The sequence below is a fragment of the Phocoena phocoena genome, chromosome 11 (genome assembly GCF_963924675.1).
Source record: "Phocoena phocoena chromosome 11, mPhoPho1.1, whole genome shotgun sequence".
Classification (NCBI taxonomy): Eukaryota; Metazoa; Chordata; class Mammalia; order Artiodactyla; family Phocoenidae; genus Phocoena; species Phocoena phocoena.
In genome coordinates this window covers 7680465-7700685 of record NC_089229.1, presented here as the reverse complement: position 1 = coordinate 7700685, position 20221 = coordinate 7680465, and the positions used below count along the sequence as shown (strand labels likewise).

Genomic DNA, 20221 nt, shown 5'->3' with positions numbered 1-20221 from the left:
CCTTTGCCATTGTTCCTGACAGGATAGTTTGCCACTTGGTTATGTAAAGGCGGATAATTTCCCTGTCCTCGTGGGTAGAGGAAAGAGGAACCAGAAATACTGATTTCAGACCAGACCTCTCACTGTTTGTGACACTAAATGTCTCCCCGGACATCAGACTTGGGTATAAAATCTCTGCCATCTTCCAGAAGACACATCTGATTCTTCATGTTTCTTGCATCCGTTAGCTGTGACTGCTTCTGTATAATAAACGTGTTTTTTTTTAATATATAAATTCCTATTTGTACACGGATATTTTCACAGGATATTTTTAAACAAGCTACTGAAGATCGATTAACAAGCGCAAAGGAATTGCCTTACTTTGAAGGTGATTTCTGGCCCAATGTACTGGAAGAGAGCATTAAGGAACTGGAACAGGAGGAGGAAGAGAGAAAGCGAGAGGAGAACACGAGCAACGAAAGCACAGATGTGAGGGCTTTGCATTTCCCTTTCCAGCCTCTACCTATTCTCATGTATAACCCAGAAGTGAGCTTAAGTTTTCAACATGGTCTTAAAGCTCTCAGCTCCTCAAGTTGGGCAAGAAATATTGGCGTAGATAAGTTACTGTGGTTCTAGTTGAGTGGTTTTAAGCCTTTTTTAGCATCAGACCTCTTTCTTTTAATATATAAATTGATTTGATTGGCTGATTTTGGGTCTTCGTTGCTGTGCACGGGCTTTCTCTAGTTGCGGCGAGCAGGGGCTACTCTTTGTTACGGTGCATGGGCTTCTCATTGTGGTGGCTTCTCTTTGTTGCAGAGCACAGGCTCTAGGCACGCGGGCTGCAGTAGTTGTGGCTCGCAGGCTCAGTAATTGTGGGTCGCAGGCTCTAGAGCACAGGTTCAGTAGTTGTGGCGCACGGGCTTAGTTGCTCCGCGGCATGTGCGATCCTCCCAGACCAGGGCTCGAACACTTGTCCCCTGCACTGGCAGGCGGATTCTCAACCACTGTGCCACCAGGGAAGTCCCAGACCTCATTTTTTAAAAATATTTATTTGGCTCCGCAGAGTCTTAGTCTTAGTTATGGCATGCGGGACCTACTTCCCTGACCAGGGATCGAACCCGGGCCCTCTGCATTGGGAGCGTGGAATCTTAGCCATTGGACCACCGGGGAAGTACCAGACCTCATTTTTAAATGGAATCTTGGCTTTCTAGTAATGGAAGACTGAGAAAATTACCCATCTAGAGCATGGGGTTGGTAAACTTTTTCTGCAGAGGTCTAGATTATGAATATTTTGGGCCTTGCAGGTCATATATTGTCTCCAGCACATTCTTTTTTTCTGTTTTTTTCTTTTTCTTTTTTTCTTTAAACAACACTTTATAGATATAAAAACCATCATTCTTAGCCATACAAAAACAGGTCTGGGCCAGAGTCTGCCAGTCCCCAAACAGAACCTATGTTGTAGACGGATCATCTGAGGAGCTTTTCCTTGTCATTTATTTCCCCATAGTTTATCTAGATTGCCCTTGCTGAGTCTGAACTATTAAAGTCACCCTTAAATAGTCTAATAAAAACCCTTTACAGCCTGCAGTTTAAACTCCTCGATTGAACGTTTTTCAAGGTTTCTTTTTAATAATAGTAGGCCCATAAAATTCTAGAAAGTGAGCAGAAGGAAATGTAGCCAAGGCCTTTGGCTCCCTGCTCCTGTGTGCACTTCACTGCCCCACACTGCCACTCACTCCTCGTTCTTGTCCTCAAACCTGGGATAGCCTGGGTCCACCTGAGGTGTCTCCTTGGTCTGCAGGGTCTTCTGGCCAAAAAGCTAAGGCTGCCATTGTCTTAACAAAGAGACATTAGTGGAGACATTCTTCACTGGGAGAAAATAAGTGCAAAAACGTTAGTAAACTTTAGTTTACTGTAAATAACAGCTTTAAAAAAGACAGGATGAATGAAGAGAGCAGATGGTGTAAGGTGGAAGGTTATGAACTCTAGTTTCAAAAATGGAGTCTTAAAAAAAAAAATGGAGTCTTTTTACCATTATTTTTTCTTAAATCTCTTAACAAATAGTTAACATTTTCTCGTCCTCTTGTGCTAACCTGCAGGTGACAAAGGGAGACAGCAAAAATGCTAAAAAGAAGAATAATAAGAAAACTAGCAAAAACAAGAGCAGCCTGAGTAGGGGCAATAAGAAGAAGCCAGGCATGCCCAATGTATCCAATGACCTCTCGCAAAAACTGTATGCCACCATGGAGAAGCATAAAGAGGTAAGATATAGCCACCAAGCATGGAAAAGAACAGGGCAGGATTTCTCAAAAGCTCTCCACCATGGTTGGTATTTATGACGTGAGCACCAGACCATTTGAAATTCAGAAGGAAGAAAATCATTTGAGGGGAAAGAAGGCAAAAAGAGGATGGCTAGAGTGGGTGCTGAGAATAGGAAACGTAAGCCGTCTTTGATTTGTAGCTGTTATAAAGCTAGATGGTGCTGGGAAAGTGTAAGCATAGTTTGACCCTGTTGTTTGTGATCCTTTTATGTTTGTATTTCTGTCCATTGTTCAGGAGATTGGCTTGTTGGGTATCTTTATGGTTTTGTTTTAGACCAAGCTCCTTAGAACTCCATTTGGCCACTCCACTTTGTCTCTAATGGAACTCTGGCAAAATGAATGAATATTTGCCTTCCTGAAAGGGAACTGGGAAGTGTAGAGAATTGAAGAAAAGTTAAACTTTCATATATGCACCTGTAACACCTTCTCAGCAAAGTTAAAACTTTGAATTATTTCATTATTTAAATTGCTTATTTATTGTTGTAGGTAGCTTGGGAGTAAAACTGGGTGTGTTGGACTTTTTCCCCCAACGTCATCATTGCTAAGATGAGGAGTCTTGAAGGGTAATTCATGTCAGTTTGTTGTTGTTTTTTTTTTTAACATGTATGACTCTGTTCAGACATCATAGTCGAGTTCTTATAGGAAGAGGCCATTATGTGGAGAGGGGACTTGAAGTTTTGGTTTAAGGTGTGGATGCCTCACTTAGATAATGATTGTCAGCTGTTTTGAGCAATATATAGTGTCACAGAATTCTATCATAACGGCAGTTGGGGAAAGCCCTTAGAGTATGTCATAATAGGTGTGACTTAAGTTGTGGATACATCATCTGAAGAAGATGTGGGTAGTAGTCACCTGTTAGGAGTTAGAATCTAAGGTCGTTAATTTAGGTTAAATTCAAGTATTGTCTTAGCTCTAGGGTGACATACAGTGGAATCAGTCATAATGGTTGTTATTGGATGGTTGGCCATAGTGAAGATTTCCTAGGGAGTCACCAGATGGTTTTATCTGCCCCTCTTTTGAATGGGTTGCTGCAGACATTCCCTACTTGTTAGATCAAGTACTTTCCTGTGTATGATCACATTTTCAAAATGCTCTTTCTTGCTTTATGCGTGCTTTCTTTGAGCCACAGTGTAACACCCAGTATTACAAGGTCACACACACATCACAGTCCTCCCTTGATGTATTTAACTTTCGGCATCTGTTTTTATATGTCTTTAGTCAGTGTGTGCACTCTTGTCCTATGTTTTCTTTTTTTTGTTTTTTTCAAGTTTTTGTTTTTGGCCACACTGTGTGGCATGCAGGGTCTTAATAGCTCCCCGACCAGGGATCGAACCCACGCCCCCTGCAGTGGAAGCACGGAGTCTTAAGCACTGGACTGCCAGGCAAGTCCCTGTGTTCTTTTTCTAGACTCTTGTTTTATGCCAGCATTGCTGCCCAAGTATATAACAAATGCTACTGCCAGTTTGCACAGATTTTCAGCCTCTGAAAAACTGGTAGAATATAGTGGGCAATACAGCAGTTACAAGTTCTTGATCTCTTGAAGGTTTCATTTTACATTTTATTATTACATATATAATCCGAGCTTCCTCTTGCAGCCTTTACACCAGTGGTTATGGGAATTAATGGTGGTTGTGTGTCTTTAAACTTCAGTGAACAAACTTCAGCTTTTGCTGTTTCTGTAGCAAGGACGAAGGAGGTTTTGCTTTTTTAAATTTTCCCACCCCTACCAACTTTTTTTTTCCTCCAAACTTACAGGAAAGTTATATAGAAGATGCCCTCCCATAGCCTTCACTTAGATTCACCAGCTGTTAACATTCTGCTACATTTTCTTTATCTTTATTGCAGCAAGTCCCTTCTAGGAAGGAGGGCGTTTTCTACATGAGCGCGCTGTGGCTTCATGCTCAGGAACCTTGCCTGCTGCTGCCGTCTCGGGCCTGCTTCTCTTGCTCCATGCCGAGTCGCCATGTTTTGGTTCCTGGCCTTACTTTCTTAACATGACATGGAAGACTCCAGGCCAATTGTTTATAGAATGTCCCTCAATTTGGATTTTTCTGTTTCCTTATGATTAGAGTCAGGTTAAACCATGGATTGTATCTTAAAGTAGACCACTTTGAGGCAGAATGTCCACTGTACGGTGCTGTACCCGACCAGTCTTCTTTTGAAGAAATTATTGAATGAGGTAGAAAACATAAGATGTAGATTCTTTAGGCCCATCGTAGACAAGTCCCAGAGAAGAGCACAGAGGTAGTGAAGCAGGAGAAAAAGGGCCATGTCATGTAACCTTGCGAGGTGGTCATAAAACTAAGCCAGGCGTCCCGGCCCCCCAGGTGCACAGCCTGGCCCACCCGTCCGTGGCATCTGGTCCAGTGCCCCGTGGTGCTCTAGCGCCAGAGTCAGGATGAGACTGTCTGTTTTGCAGGTCTTCTTTGTGATCCGTCTCATCGCCGGCCCCGCTGCCAACTCCCTGCCTCCCATCGTTGATCCCGACCCCCTCATCCCCTGCGACCTGATGGACGGGCGGGATGCCTTTCTCACCCTCGCAAGGGACAAGCACCTGGAGTTCTCCTCACTCCGAAGAGCCCAGTGGTCCACCATGTGCATGCTGGTGGAGCTGCACACCCAGAGCCAGGACCGCTTCGTCTACACCTGCAACGAGTGCAAGCACCACGTGGAGACGCGCTGGCACTGCACCGTGTGCGAGGTAGGCCCCCGACGGGGGAGGGGCGGGGGGGCTTCCAGGTGCCTGAGATGCAATGCAGACAGAGGTTATGCAGGCCTGCAGGGCCTTCCTGGGCTCCGGGGCCACTGGTGAGTAACAGGACGGGGTGGGTGGGGCCTGGTCTCAAATCTGAGTAGTTGATTAGAGACTTTCTCTAAAACGGGGCTTTTTAGCCCAAGCAGAGTATGTAACTACTTTTGAATGACTTTAATCCTGGAGAGTTGACCTGCACCTGTGTCTTCCCCCAGGATTATGATTTGTGTATCACCTGCTATAACACTAAAAACCATGACCACAAAATGGAGAAACTCGGTCTCGGGTTAGATGACGAGAGCAACAACCAGCAGGCTGCGGCCACCCAGAGCCCGGGAGATTCCCGCCGCCTGAGCATCCAGCGGTGCATCCAGTCTCTGGTCCACGCCTGCCAGTGCCGAAACGCCAACTGCTCCCTGCCCTCCTGCCAGAAGATGAAGCGGGTTGTGCAGCACACCAAGGGCTGCAAGCGGAAGACCAACGGAGGGTGCCCCATCTGCAAGCAGCTCATCGCCCTCTGCTGCTACCACGCCAAGCACTGCCAGGAGAACAAGTGCCCCGTGCCCTTCTGCCTCAACATCAAGCAGAAGCTCCGGCAGCAGCAGCTACAGCACCGGCTCCAGCAAGCCCAGATGCTCCGCAGGAGGATGGCCAGCATGCAGCGGGCTGGCGTGGTGGGGCAGCAGCAGGGCCTGCCCTCCCCGACGCCAGCGACCCCGACCACGCCCACCGGCCAGCAGCCGACCACCCCGCAGACGCCCCAGCCCCCCTCCCAGCCCCAGCCCACCCCTCCCGCCAGCATGCCGCCCTACTTGCCCAGGACTCAGGCTGCTGGCCCGGTGTCCCAGGGCAAGGCAGCCGGCCAGGTCACCCCCCCAACCCCTCCGCAGACTGCTCAGCCACCCCTCCCAGGACCCCCTCCTGCAGCGGTGGAAATGGCGATGCAGATTCAGAGGGCAGCCGAGACGCAGCGCCAGATGGCCCATGTGCAAATTTTTCAAAGGCCGATCCAGCACCAGATGCCCCAGATGACTCCGATGGCCCCCATGGGTATGAACGCACCCCCCATGGCCAGAGGTCCCGGCGGGCATTTGGAGCCAGGGGTGGGGCCCACAGGGATGCAGCAGCCACCACCATGGGCCCAAGGAGGATTGCCTCAGCCCCAGCACCTGCAGCCTGGGATGCCCAGGCCAGCCATGATGTCAGTGTCGCAGCATGGTCAGCCCCTGAACATGGCTCCCCAACCGGGATTGGGCCAGGTAGGTGTGAGCCCTCTCAAACCGGGCACTGTGTCTCAACAAGCCTTACAAAACCTTCTGCGGACTCTCAGGTCTCCCAGCTCCCCCCTGCAGCAGCAACAGGTGCTTAGTATCCTTCACGCCAACCCCCAGCTGTTGGCTGCGTTCATCAAGCAGCGGGCTGCCAAGTACGCCACCTCCAATCCGCAGCCCCTCCCCGGGCAGCCCGGCGTGCCCCAGGGCCAGCCAGGGCTGCAGCCCCCCGCCATGCCGGGCCAGCAGGGGGTCCACTCCAGCCCCGCCATGCCGAACTTGAATCCCATGCAGGCGGGCGTCCAGAGGGCCGGCCTGCCGCAGCAGCAAGCGCCACAGCAGCAGCTCCCGCCGCCCATGGGGGGGATGAGCCCCCAGGCTCCGCAGATGGGCATGAACCCCAGCACCGTGCCGGCGCAGTTCCGGGACCTTCTGAGGCGGCAGCAGATGATGCAGCAGCAGCAGCAGGGAGCGGGGCCGGGAGTCGGGCCTGGGCTGGCCAGCCACAGCCAGTTTCAGCCAGCCCAGGGCCTGGGCTACCCTGCCCCCCAGCCGCCGCCGCCGCCTCCCCGGATGCCACAGCACCTGCAGCACCTGCAGCAAGGGAGCGGGGGCCAGCTGGGCCAGCTCCCCCCGGCCCTGGGGGCGGAGGCCGGAGCCGGCCTGCAGGCCTATCAGCAGCGCCTCCTTCAGCAACAGATGGGGTCCCCCGCTCAGCCCAACCCCATGAGCCCCCAGCAGCACATGCTCCCGAGTCAGGCTCAGTCCCCGCACCTTCCGGGCCAGCAGATCCCATCTCTCTCCAATCAAGTGCGGTCTCCCCAGCCTGTTCCTTCTCCGCGGCCACAGTCCCAGCCCCCCCACTCCAGCCCTTCCCCACGGATGCAGCCTCAGCCTTCTCCACACCACGTTTCCCCACAGACCAGTTCTCCACATCCCGGACTGGTCGCTGCCCAGGGCAACCCCATGGAACAAGGGCATTTTGCCAGCCCGGACCAGAATTCGATGCTCTCTCAGCTGACTAGCAATCCAGGCATGGCAAACCTCCATGGTGCCAGTGCCACGGACCTGGGACTCAGCACCGACAACTCAGACTTGAATTCAAACCTCTCACAGAGTACACTAGACATACACTAGAGACACCTTGTAGTATTTTGGGAGCAAAAAAATTATTTTCTCTTAAGACTTTTTGTACTGAAAACAATTTTTTTGAATCTTTCTTAGCCTAAAAGACAATTTTCCTTGGAACACACAAGAACTGTGCGGTAGCTGTTTGTGGTTTAAAGCAAACATGCGAAATGAACCTGAGGGGTGACTGATAGAACACAAAGAATCTATTTTTGTTATGGCTGGGCCCCACCAGCCTGGTTTTTTTCCCTTGTGTGTTTGGTTCAAGTGTGCACTGGGAGGAGGCTGAGGTCTGTGAAGCCAACCACATGCTCCCGCCTTGCACCTCCAATAGGTTTTATTATTTTTTTTAAATTAATGAAAATATGTAATATTAATAGTTATTATTTACTGGTGCAGATGGTTGACATTCTTCCCTATTTTCCTCACTTTATGGAAGAGTTAAAAAAGAACATTTCTAAAACCAGAGGACAAAAGGGGTTAATGTTACTTTAAAATTACATTCTATATATATATAAATATATATAAATATATATTAAAATACCAATTTTTTTCTCTGGGTGCAAAGATGTTCATTCTTTTAAAAATGTTTAAAAAAAAAAAAAAGGAAAAAAAAGTCCCCTCAAGTCAACTTTTGTGCTCCAGAAAATTTTCTATTCCGTAAGTCTGATCGTAAAAACTTCAAGTATTAAAGTAATTTGTACATGTAGAGAGAAAAATGACTTTTTCAAAATATACAGGGGCAGCTGCCAAATTGATGTATTATATATTGTGGTTCTGTTTCTTGAAAGAATTTTTTTCGTTATTTTTACATCTAACAAAGGAAAAAATTAAAAAGAGGGTAAGAAACGATTCCAGTGGGATGATTTTAACATGCAAAATGTCCCTGGGGTTTCTTCTTTGCTTGCTTTCTTCCTCCTTACCCTGTCCACCCCCAAAACACACACACACACACACACACACACACACACACACACACACACACTTTCTGTAAAACTTGAAAATAGAAAGCAAAAACCCTCAACTTGTAAATCATGAGATTAAAGTTGATTACTTATAAATATGAACTTTGGATCACTGTATAGACTGTTAAATTTGATTTCTTATTACCTATTGTTAAATAAACTGTGTGAGACAGACACCTGACTTTGTTTCACTTCTTGCATCTTTATCTTAGAATGCCTCAGTCTGAATGCCTGATGTGTAGGATTCAGGTTGGTGAGGGGGGTTGCAAGCACTAGCTTACAGCCCTCCCTAACTGTTACGTGAAGTGATTTTGTGATAAAATAGATTTTAAAAAACATTTTGGTAAATTTGTCCAAATTTCAGGGGAAAACACAAATACCAGCTAAATGTTAATTTTACCAATTGGAATTGATACTAATTAGCCTTTATCAGCTCGATATAGGTCCTTCTTCTGTGGTCCCCTGTGGATAACCTCATGGTCTTCCAATCACCCTCATCTTACAGGGCTAAGAATGAGCACCTAAGAAAGAGGGGTCATATCTGCCTAAGTCACAAGTAACTCCTTGAAAAAGCACTTGGAGCTGGGCTGACAGTACATCCCTATTCTCTGTTACACTTTGTTTTTGCTACCTGCCAGTCAGGAAATCGTCAGGGGAATGAGGCTGTAGGAAAGGAAACCGTGTGGAAATAAACCCAGGAAGCCGAGAGAGATGACAACGCGGAGTCTGATACTGTGCTGGGCACTGAAGAGAGGTTACCAGTCCTCCCTCGAACTGAACATTACATCGGCTTTGAACAAGTTTGAAAACTCAGAAGAATACTGTGAGTGAGCTGCTTTGGCATCATTTGGCAGGTCTTCCTTGTTACTGTCACAGAGCTTTTACACTATGTTCGATCATCTGCTGAGGGCTAAAGAAGATTCTCTTCAAGTACCATAATTCAGACTCCTGTTTGTCCTTTCCACTATTTTACATTGTCTCAGGAAAAATAACCAGTACCTCCATGTGAGGTGAACCCGCACACTGAGCATTAATCGACGCCACCCCAGAAAATGTTAACAGGTGTCCGCCTGCCTCAGGCCAGTGGCCCAGCAGATGTGCGTGCAGCACCTGTGTCCTCCTGTGCCAGGCCAGACAACACGCGTGGACAGGGTGCAGCCCTTCCCTCAGGCTAGCCAGCTCGAGAGCTAGAAGAAAAGACAGAATGATGCTTAAACAAGATAAAACAGAAAAGTGTTCAGTGGTATACGCAGGGGACACAGGCAGCAGGGGTAAAAGCTTCTGGCTGGTGGGAATCGGGAAGGTTTCCGGGAAGGGTAGCATGAAACTGGACCTTGTGGGGGAGATGAATGGGACGAGGTGGAGAGGGGTGAGGAGGGACCCTGCCCAGAGGAGTGAAGAATCAGATCCTGGTGGGAAAACCAGCTTCAGGTCCACTTGACCGAGACCAGAGAGAAGACGCTGAGTGCCTGTTACAGAAAGGGCCCCATAATGGTCCCCACAACTAGGGGCCCAGGGTTGACCTGAGCCCTCAAAAGGGAAATATTTAGGATTCTAACCCATTTCCAAGCAGTAAGTTCCCAGCGTTCATAGTCCTAGGCTCTTTGGCTAAAGACAGCTGGACTGAAGTGTTAACGTTTTCACCCCAGTGTGGCAAGGAGGAAGTGGGGGCAGAAATTAAATGGGGAGGGGAAACAGGCTGTCCTCGCCAGGCCAGAGGCAGTGCTAAGGAGGGGGAAGATGTGAATTAATCCACAGTCAGGAACACAGGAAGGTGATTTCGATGTTTATGTGTATTTGAAAATTATCACAATGAAAAGTTCAGAAGCGCTAAAAGGAGCCCCAAGTTTCCAGTTGGGCTGTTTCTGAGACATCAGTCTAGGAAATGAGCCCAATGGGGGCCAAGCAGCAGCCAGGTGCTTTTTCATTTACTTAGCTCACTGAATCCTCAAAAACAGCTCCAAAGACTGACAAATGAGAAAAGGGCAGCTCAGATGTGTACTCAAGGTCACACAGCCAGAGAAAGCCAAAGGTCTACTGGATTCCAAAGCCTGCCTTCCCCGCATCCTGGCTCTCTCTCACTGTAGAGAAGCCCTTGTGACACAGGGCCCTATTCCAACCAAATTCAAAATACAGACTAAAAACTGAAAGGGGGAAAAAACAGGAATCATAAAGGTAAGTCCCAGGCTTCTTTTCCAACCAAAGAACCTAATCTCTAGTTAGATGGTTTCCCAAAATGTTATGTTCATGATGAAGTCACCCTGCTTCAACAGCACACAGGCCAGCATCAAAAAGAATAAAATGTTTAGGAATAAATTTAACAAAAGAAGTGCAAGACTTGTACATTGAAAACTATAGAACATAACTGAAAGAAATTAAAGACCTAAATAAACAAAAAGACATCCTTGTTCACAGATCAGAAGACTGGGAAGGGACTTCCCTGGTGGCACAGTGGTTAAGAATCCACCTGCCAATGCAGGGGACACCGGTTCGATCCCTGGTCTGGGAAGATCCTACATGCCATAGAGCAACCAAGCCCGTGCGCCACAACTACTGAACCTGCGTGCCAGAACTACTGAAGCCTGCACGCCTAGGGCCTGTGCTCCACAACAAGAGAAGTCACCGCAATGAGAAGCCCGCGCACCGCAATGAAGAGTAGCCCCCACTCGCCACAACTAGAGAAAGCACGTGTGCAGCAACGAAGACCCAACGCAGCCAAAAATAAATAAGTTTGTTTTTAAAAAAAGAAGACTGGGAAGACCTAACACTGTTAAGAAAGTACAGGCATGCTTTGTTGTTTGGTGTTTTTCTTTGGTTTTGGCTGCACCATGTGGCACGTGGGATCTTAGTTCCCTGACCAGCGATCGGACCTGAGTCCCTGGCATTGGAAGCACGGAGACTTAACTGCTGGACCGCCAGGGAAGTCCCCTGCCTTGTTTTATTTTGCTTCACTTTATTGCACTTTGCAGATATTGGCGGTTTGGGGTTTTTTTTTTTTGCCACACCGACACGGGGTCTTAGTGTGGCATGTGGGATCAAACCCAGGCCCGCTGCATTGGAAGCACTGAGTCTGAACCACTGGACAACCAGGGAAGTCCCTGACGTTTTTTCACAAACTGAAGGTTTGTGGCAACCATGCATCAAGCAAGTCTACCAGCACCATTTTTCCAACAGCATTTGCTTACTTAATTTCTGTGTGTCACATATTGGTAATTCTCCCAATGTCAAACTTTTTCAGTATTATTATTTTTTTTCCTATGGTGATCTGTGATCAGTGATCTTTGATGTTACTGTTGTAACTGTCTTGGGAAACCACGAACTGTGCCCATCTAAGATGGCAAACTTGATCAATAAATGTATGTGATCTGACTGCTCCACAGACTGGCCGTTCCCCCGTCTCTCTCCCCCTCCTCAGGCCTCCCTATTCCTTGAGACACAACAATATTGAAATCAGGCCAATGAATAACCCTACGATGGCCTCTGAGTGTTCAAGTGAAAGGAAGAGTGGCACATCTCTCACTTTAAATCAAAAGCTAGAAATGATTAAGCTTAGTGAGGAAGACATGCCAAAAACTAAGATTAGGCTGAAAGCTGGCTTCTTGCACCAAACAGACAAGTTATGAATGCAAAGGAAAAATACTTGAAGGAAATTAAAAAGTGCTAACTCCAAGGACTTCCCTGGTGGTCCAGTGGATAAGACTCTGCACTCCCAGTGCAGGGGGCCCGGTCGGGGAGCTAGATCCCACATGCATGCCGCAACTAACACCTGAATTTTTTTAAGTTCTACTCCAATGAACACACAAATGATAAGAAAGCGGAACAGCCTTATTACTGGTTTGAAAAAAAAAGTGATCTGGAAAGAAGATCAAACCAGCCACAACATTCCCTCAAGCCAAAGTCTAATCCAGAGCAAGATCCTAACGCTCTTTAATTCTAGGAAGGATGAGAGAGGTGTGAAAGCGGCAGAAGAAAAGTCCGAAGCTGGCAGAGGTTGGTTCATGAGGTTTAATGGAAAGAAGCCACCTCCGTGGCATAAAAGTACAAGGTGAAACACCAAGTGCTGATGTAGAAACTGCAGCAAGTTGTCCAGAAGACCTAGCTAGGATGATTAATGAAAATGGCTACACTGAACACTTTCAATGCAGATAAAACCGTCTTATATTGGATGAAGGCACCATCTAGGATTGTCATAACTAAAGAAGAGAAGTCAGCAATGCCTGGCTTCACATCTTCAAAGGTCAAGCCGACTCCCTTGTCGGGGAATAACGCAGCTGATGACTTGAAGTTGAAGCCAATGCTCATTTACCATTCTGGATTTTCTAGGGCCCTTAAGAATTAGGCTAAATCTACTCTGCCTGTGCTCTATACATGGAAAAACAAAGCCTAGGTGACAGCACATCTGTATACAACACAGTTTACTGAATATTTTAAGCCCACAGTTGAGACATACTGCTCAGAAAAAAGAACCCTTTCAAAATAGTACTGCTCATTGACAATGCACCTGGTCACCCAGGAGCTCTGATGGAGATGTAATGAGATTAACATCCTCATGCCTGCTAACACCCATTCTGCATCCTGTGGATCACGAAGTAATTTCTACTTTCAAGTCTGATTTTTAGGAACTACATTTCATAAGGTTGTAGCTTCCACAGACAGTGATTCCTTTGATGGATCCAGGCAAGGTTAACTGAAAACCTTCTGGAAAGGATTCTCCACTCTAGCTGCCAATAAGATTCATGGCAAAAGGTCAAAATATCAACATTAACAGGAGTTTGGAAGAAACTGATTCCAACCCTCGTGGATGACTTTGAGGGTTCAAGACTTAAGTGGAGGGCTTCCCTGGTGGCGCAGTGGTTGAGAGTCGGCCTGCCGATGCAGGGGACACGGGTTCATGCCCCAGTCTGGGAAGATCCCACATGCTGCGGAGCGGCTGGGCCCGTGAGCCATGGCCGCTGAACCTGCACGTCCGGAGCCTGTGCTCTGCAACGGGAGAGGCCACAACAGTGAGAGGCCCACGTACCGCAAAAAAAAAAAAAAAACAACTCAGTGAAACAAGGCAAACAACTCAATTTTTCAAAATGAGTAAGAGATCTGGACCCTTCATCAAAAAAGACATACAGGGCCTCCCTGGTGGCACAGTGGTTGAGAATCTGCCTGCCAATGCAGGGGACACAGGTTCGAGCCCTGGTCTGGGAAGATCCCACATGCCTTGGAGCAACTAGGCCCGTGAGCCACAACTACTGAGCCTGCGCGTCTGGAGCCTGTGCTCCACAAAAAGAGAGGCCGCGATAGTGAGAGGCCCGCGCACCGCAATGAAGAGTGGCCCCCGCTCGCTGCAACTAGAGAAAGCCCTCACACAGAAACGAAGACCCAACACAGCCAAAAATAAATAAATAAATAAATTAAAAAATTATAAAAAAAAAAAAAAAAAAAAGACATACAAATGGCAAATAAGCATAGGAAAAGAGATTCAACATCACTAGACATTAAGAAATGCAAATTAAAACCACAATGAGATCATCACTACACACCCATCAGAACGGAGCAGAAAAAACGGTAATACTAAGTGCTGGTGACAATGTGGAACAATTGGAACTTTCACACATTGGTGTGACAAAATGTACAACCACTACAAAAATCAGTTCGTCAAGTTTCTTGTAAGGTTAAACATACACTTACCTTATGACTCAGCAATCCTACTTCTAGATACTTACCCTAGGGAGAGGAAAACTTATGTTCACACAAAAACCTGTATGAGAATGTCTGCAGCAGCAGCATTATTCATAATCACCAAAAACTGGAAATTGGAATTCACGTACTTTTTCTCTCTCAAATATTTTTTAAATGTGGTAAAATATGCATAACATAAAATTAAACATCTTAACCACTTTTATGTGTTATCATTCAGTAGTGTTAGATGCATTCACACGGTTGTGCACCCAACGTCCAGAACACACTTCATCTCGCAAATCTGAAACTTCTAGGGTTTTCATTTTTGGGGTTTTTTTGCCACATCATGCAGCATGTGGAATCTTAGTTCCCTGACCAGGGATCGAACCCGAGCCCCCTGCATTGGAAGCGCAGAGTCCTAACCACTGGACCACCAGGGAAGTGCCCTGAAACTTTTAGTTTTTCGAAATACTGGATACTGTTTTCCACAGTGGCTGTTCCCCCATTTCACATTCCTAGTAGCAGCAAAAGCATTCGAATTTCTCCATAGTCTCGTCAACACTTGTTATTTTCCTTTTTTTCCTTTTTACTATTTTTATTTTGCACTATAAAAGACACTACCAACCAGTAACATACTGCTTTTCTTCACATTCAAAAAACACTTGTTATTTCCTCTTGCGGTTCTGATTTGCATTTCCCCTAAGGATGGTGTTGAGCACTCTTTCATGTGCTTGTGGCCACTTGTGTATCTTCTTTGGAGAAATATCTATTCAAGTCTTCTGCCCATTTTTTTTTTTAACTTAAAAATTTTTTTTATTTCTTGGCCGCACCACGCGGCTTGCTAGGGATCTTAGTTCCCCGACCAGGGATCGTAACTGTGCCCCCTGCAGTGGAAGTGTGGAGTCTTAACTACTGGACCGTCAGGGAAGTAAGTCCCTCCTTTGCTCATTTTTTAATCAGGCTAATTGGGGTTTTTTTGTTGAGTTGTAGGAGTTCTTTACATATTCTGAAATATTAATCCCTTATCAGATACATGATTTGAAAATATTTTCTCCCATTCCATAGGTTGCCTTTTCACCCTGTTGGTTGTGTCCTTTGATGAAAAGAAGTTTTTAGTTTTGATGTAGTCCAGTTAATGGATTTTTACTTTTGTTGCCTGTGCTTTGGTGTTATATCCAAGAAATCACTGCTGAATCAATGTCATGAAGTTTTCTCCTGTTTTCTTCTAAGAGTTTTGTAGTTTTAGTTGTTAGGTCTTTATAATTAGATCACTTAGGTATTTATAGTTACATCTCTGAGGTCTCTTAGTTCTTTCGTCCATTTTGAGTTAAATTTTGTATATGTAAAGGTAAGGGTCCAACTTCCTTTTTTTTTTTTTTTTTTTGTGGTATGTAGAGATCCAGTTTTCCCAGCACTACTTGTTTTTTCTTTTAATTTTATTTATTTAAATTAATTTTTATTGGAGTATAGTTAATTTACAATACTGTGTTCCAGCACTATTTGTTGAAAAACCTTCTTTCCCCATAAAATGGTCTTAGCATCCTTGTTGAAACTCATATGATCATATTCAATACATGCATGGGTTTACTTCTGGGCTCTAGTCTGCCCTCTATTCTATTGGGGAGTGTCTAATGAGGATGGAGTTTCAGTTTGGGAAGATGAAAAAGTTCTGGAGATAGATGGTGGTGATGGTTGCACAATAATATGAAGGTACTTAATGGCACAGAACTGTACACTTTAAAATAGTAAATTTGGGGCTTCCCTGGTGGCTTAGTGGTTAAGAATCCACCTGCCAATCAGGGGACATGGGTTCAAGCCCTGGACCGGGAAGATCCCACATGCCGCAGAGCAACCAAGCCCGTGCGCCACAGCTACTGAGCCTGCGCTCTAGAGCCCGCGCTCTAGAGCCCGCGAGCCACAACTACTGAACCCACGTGCCACAACTACTGAAACCTGCATGCCTAGAGCCCGTGCTCTGCAAAAAAGAGAAGCCACTGCAATGAGAAGCCCGTGCACCGCAAGGAAGAGTAGCCCCCGCTCGCCGCAACTAGAGAAAGCCCACTCACAGCAATGAAGACCCAATGCAGCCAAAAAATAAATTAATTTAAAAAAATAAAATGGTAACTTTTTTTAATGGTAAATTTTATGTGTATTTTTGCCACAATTTTCAAAAATTTTAATGAAACAAAGACATTTTCAGAAAAGCAAAAGCTGGGATAATTTGTAGCCAAGAGACCCTTACTCCAAGAAATGCTAAAGAAAATTCTTCAGGCTGGAGGGAGAGATAACAATTCAGGTCCACAAAAAGGAAAGAAGCACATTGAAAATGTGGGTAAATAAAAATACTACTGTTCTTTCTTTTCTTAAATTTTTTTTAAAAATCAATTGCCGGGCTTCCCTGCTGGCACAGTGGTTAAGAATCCGCCTGCCAATGCAGGGGACACGGGTTCAAGCCCTGGTCCGGGAAGATCGCACATGCCTCAGAGCAACAAAGCCCGTGCGCCACAACTACTGAGACTGTGCTCTAAAGCCTGCATGCCACAACTACTGAAGCCCGCGCGCCTAGAGTCTATGCTCTGCACGCAACAAGAGAAGCCCCTGCAATGAGAAGCCCGCGCAACACAACGAAGAGTAGCCCCCAAACACCGCAACTAGAGAAAGCCCCATGCACAGCAATGAAGACCCAATGCAGCCAAAATAAATTAATTTTTTAAAAAAAGTTTTTAAAAAAATCAATTGCCTTTTTAAAGTAAAAATAGTAGTGGATCACGAAGTTTAGATCATTTATAGAAGTAAAATAAATGACAACAGTACAAAGGGCAATAAAGGTGTAAATACAACGATACCGTTGTAAAGGTTTCGTTAAACGTGAATCAGCTGTGATGAATTAAGGACAGATACTGTAATCCCTAAAGTAACCACTTAAAAAATGATCAAAGAACTGGCTAAAAAGTCAATAGAAGAAAAAGAATGAATTACTTAAAAATAACTAACCCAAACAATCCAGGAATGGAGAAATAAAAGAACAAAAAGCAGAGGGGACAAAAAGAAAACAAATATCAAGATGACAGACTGGAATCCAATCATATGAGTAATTACATTAAAGGTAAATGGAATAAGCATCCAATAAAACTGATGAATCTCTTGATTCATTAAAGAGAGAAAAGATAAATCACCAACAACAGTAATGAAAAACAGGACATCTCTACAAAATCTACAGAATAAGATAAAATTATGAATAACCTTACGCCAATATGTTTAACAACTTAAATGTAATGGATAAATTTCTTGAAAAATATAATTTACCAAAACATACAAAAACATAAAATACATGAATAGTTCAAGATCTATAATAAAGAAATTGAATTCATAATTAACAACCTTCCCACTAGAAAACTCCAGGCCCAGATGCTTCATTGGTGATTACACCAATTTTTTTTTTAAGAAGTTGAATATTTTATCATTAAACTGTTTCTTATTTTCCTGCAAGGCTGTTGCTTCACCGTATAAAAATAGCACCAGTAAACACAGTATATTACAAAATTAAGATAGTAACATTCTTCACTGGACACTATACAACTGACAAACTTTTCTCCACTGTCATTTATTTCCAGTGGCAAGCCCATTGAGTATTTTGACCCAAATCCAGGGACGGCTGTAAGCAAGTTACAATATTATATAAGGTTAAGATAACAATGTTATCCTCGAATTACAAAATTTTTGTAACTAGTTTTACCACAGATAATTTCAGGAATTCTGAGTATTATAACTGGAGACTAGCCTAAAAATCACAGGGTGTTGTGAAAAAGATGTATAGTGTTTATCTGAAATCATTAGGAAGTTAAGGGGTATTTTTTTTCAGGCAACAATGTTGCAAGCAGTTTCTTTTGCTAAAAGTTGCTTTTTAAAAATCCACCGGGCTTCCCTGGTGGCGCAGTGGTTGAGAGTCCGCCTGCCGATGCAGGGGACCGGGTTCGTGCCCCGGTCCGGGAGGATCCCACATGCCGCGGAGCGGCTGGGCCCGTGAGCCATGGCCGCTGAGCCTGCGCGTCCGGAGCCTGTGCTCCGCAACGGGAGAGGCCACAACAGTGAGAGGCCCGCGTACCGAAAAAAATAAATAAATAAATAAAAATAAAAATCCACCACTAATTTAAGACAACTATGCTAGGTTAAGTTGTTTCAAATTAGTTTATTTAGGGGTTCCATTTTCACTCCTCAATAGATTTTATGTATTTCTCATATGCTTCTTCACTCATTAGTTCATCAGGTTCTGAAGGGTTACTGAGTGTCATCTTGATCAGCCAACCATCTTCATAACAAGATTTGTTGACAAGTCCTGGATTTTCTGCTAGAGCTTCATTAATTTCAGTTACTTCTCCTGAGAGAGGAGAACAGAGTTCACTAGCAGCTTTCACACTTTCCAAAGCACCAAATTCGTCTTGTTTGTTCAATTTTGTCCCAACTTCAGGCAAACTACGGTAAACAACATCTCCCAAAGCTTCCTGTGCAAAATTGCTGATTACCACTGTTCCAACACCGTTTTCTATTGTTACCCATTCATGTTTGTCTGTGAATTTACGACCCGACAGCAGAGCGGGGCCGCTGCGCAGCGCCCGGACGGCGCCCACCCGCAGTCCCCAGGGCCGCGGCGGCAGGGCGCGTTGGGCGCAGAGATGGCGCGCAGGCTGCAGACCGCGGCCCGCACGCTCCCAGCCACTCGCAGCGCCATGTTCGCAGGGGTGCAGAGGGTCTCCACGCAGCATATAGAGCCACACCAAATATTTAAGGAAGATAAAACACCAATCTTACATAAACTCCTTCAAAAGTAGAAGAGGGGCGTCCCTGGTGGCGCAGTGGTTGAGAGTCTGCCTGCCGATGCAGGGGACACAGGTTCGTGCCCCGGTCCGGGAAAATCCCACATGCCGCGGAGCGGCTGGGCCCGTGAGCCATGGCCGCTGAGCCTGCGCGTCCGGAGCCTGTGCTCCATAACGCGAGGCCACAACAGTGAGAGGCCCGCGTACCGAAAAACAAAAAAAGTAGAAGAGAAGGGAACACTTCCCAGCTTGTTTTATGAGGCCAGCATAACTGATACCAAAAACTGACATTATATAAAAAGAAAATTGCAGATAATATCATTCATGAACATAGACAAAAAATTAGCAAATTAAAAAATATTACTACTGAGTCGTAAAACAAAGTATTAACAAATTGAATCCAGCAATATATAAAAATGATAATCATATCCATATGGAGTTTATACCAGTTATACAAAGTTGGTTCAACTGTGCAAACTTAGGATAGGCAAAAATGTCTTAAAACACAGAAAGCACTAATCATAAAAGAAAAACTTGATAAGCTGGACTTCATCAAAATTAAAATTTTATACTCTTCAAAAAAAAAAGGTAAATCTTAGATTGGGAAAAAATATTCACAACACATATATATGACAAAGGACTTATATTCAGATTACGCTTTTAAAAATTCCTACAACTCAGTAATAAAAAAAAAGACAACAACCCAAGTTATAAAAATGGGCAAGGGGTTCCCTGGTGGCACAATGGTTGAGTCCACCTGCCGATGCAGGGAACACGGGTTCGTGCCCCGGTCCGGGAAGATCCCACATGCCGCGGAGCGGCTGGGCCCGTGAGCCATGGCCGCTGAGCCTGCGCGTCCGGAGCCTGTGCTCCGCAACGGGAGAGGCCACAGCAGTGAGAGGCCCGCGCACCGCAAAAAAATAATAATAAAATAAAAGGACTGAGAAGATCAAGTACCGTCAAGGACATGGAGCAACAGCAACACTCACACACGGCTGGTGGGAATGTAAAATGCTATAAACACTTCGGCAGTTTCTTTCTTTCTAAAAGACACTTACCACACCACTCAGGACTCCCACTTCTAGATATTTACCCAACAGACAGAAAAACCTATGTCCACACAAAGACCTTCATGTGAATGTTGGGTTTTGGTTTGTTTTTCATTTCTTGGCTGCGCTGCATGTTTGTGGGATCTTAGTTCTCTGACCAGGGATCGAACCCAGGCCTTCGGCAGTGAAAGCGCCAAGTCCTAACTACTGACTGCCAAGGGATTCCCTTTTATTTATTTATTTTTTAATTTATTTTTTAGTTTTAGACCTTC

The 20221-nt window shown here is 45.3% G+C and overlaps 1 protein-coding gene, 1 non-coding gene and 1 pseudogene across 3 annotated transcripts in view; 1 reads left to right on the top strand and 2 right to left on the bottom strand.

The window, feature by feature from the left end:
* The window catches only part of EP300 (E1A binding protein p300), a 72481-nt gene extending 65021 nt beyond the window's left edge, over positions 1-7460 (top strand). For both annotated transcript variants that reach the window (XM_065887130.1, XM_065887129.1), the window contains 4 exons: positions 304-468; positions 2079-2240; positions 4720-5001; positions 5268-7460. In XM_065887130.1, the coding sequence (XP_065743202.1) occupies positions 304-468; positions 2079-2240; positions 4720-5001; positions 5268-7460 (2802 nt within the window). The remainder of the gene's footprint in view (positions 1-303; positions 469-2078; positions 2241-4719; positions 5002-5267) is intronic.
* Positions 7461-14453: 6993 nt separating this feature from the next.
* Positions 14454-14526, bottom strand: TRNAG-UCC (transfer RNA glycine (anticodon UCC)). Its single transcript has one exon. It is a non-coding gene; the product is annotated as a tRNA-Gly (tRNA).
* Positions 14527-18294: 3768 nt separating this feature from the next.
* LOC136131110 (glycine cleavage system H protein, mitochondrial-like) lies at positions 18295-18815 on the bottom strand (annotated as a pseudogene).
* Between the last annotated feature and the right edge of the window lie 1406 nt (positions 18816-20221).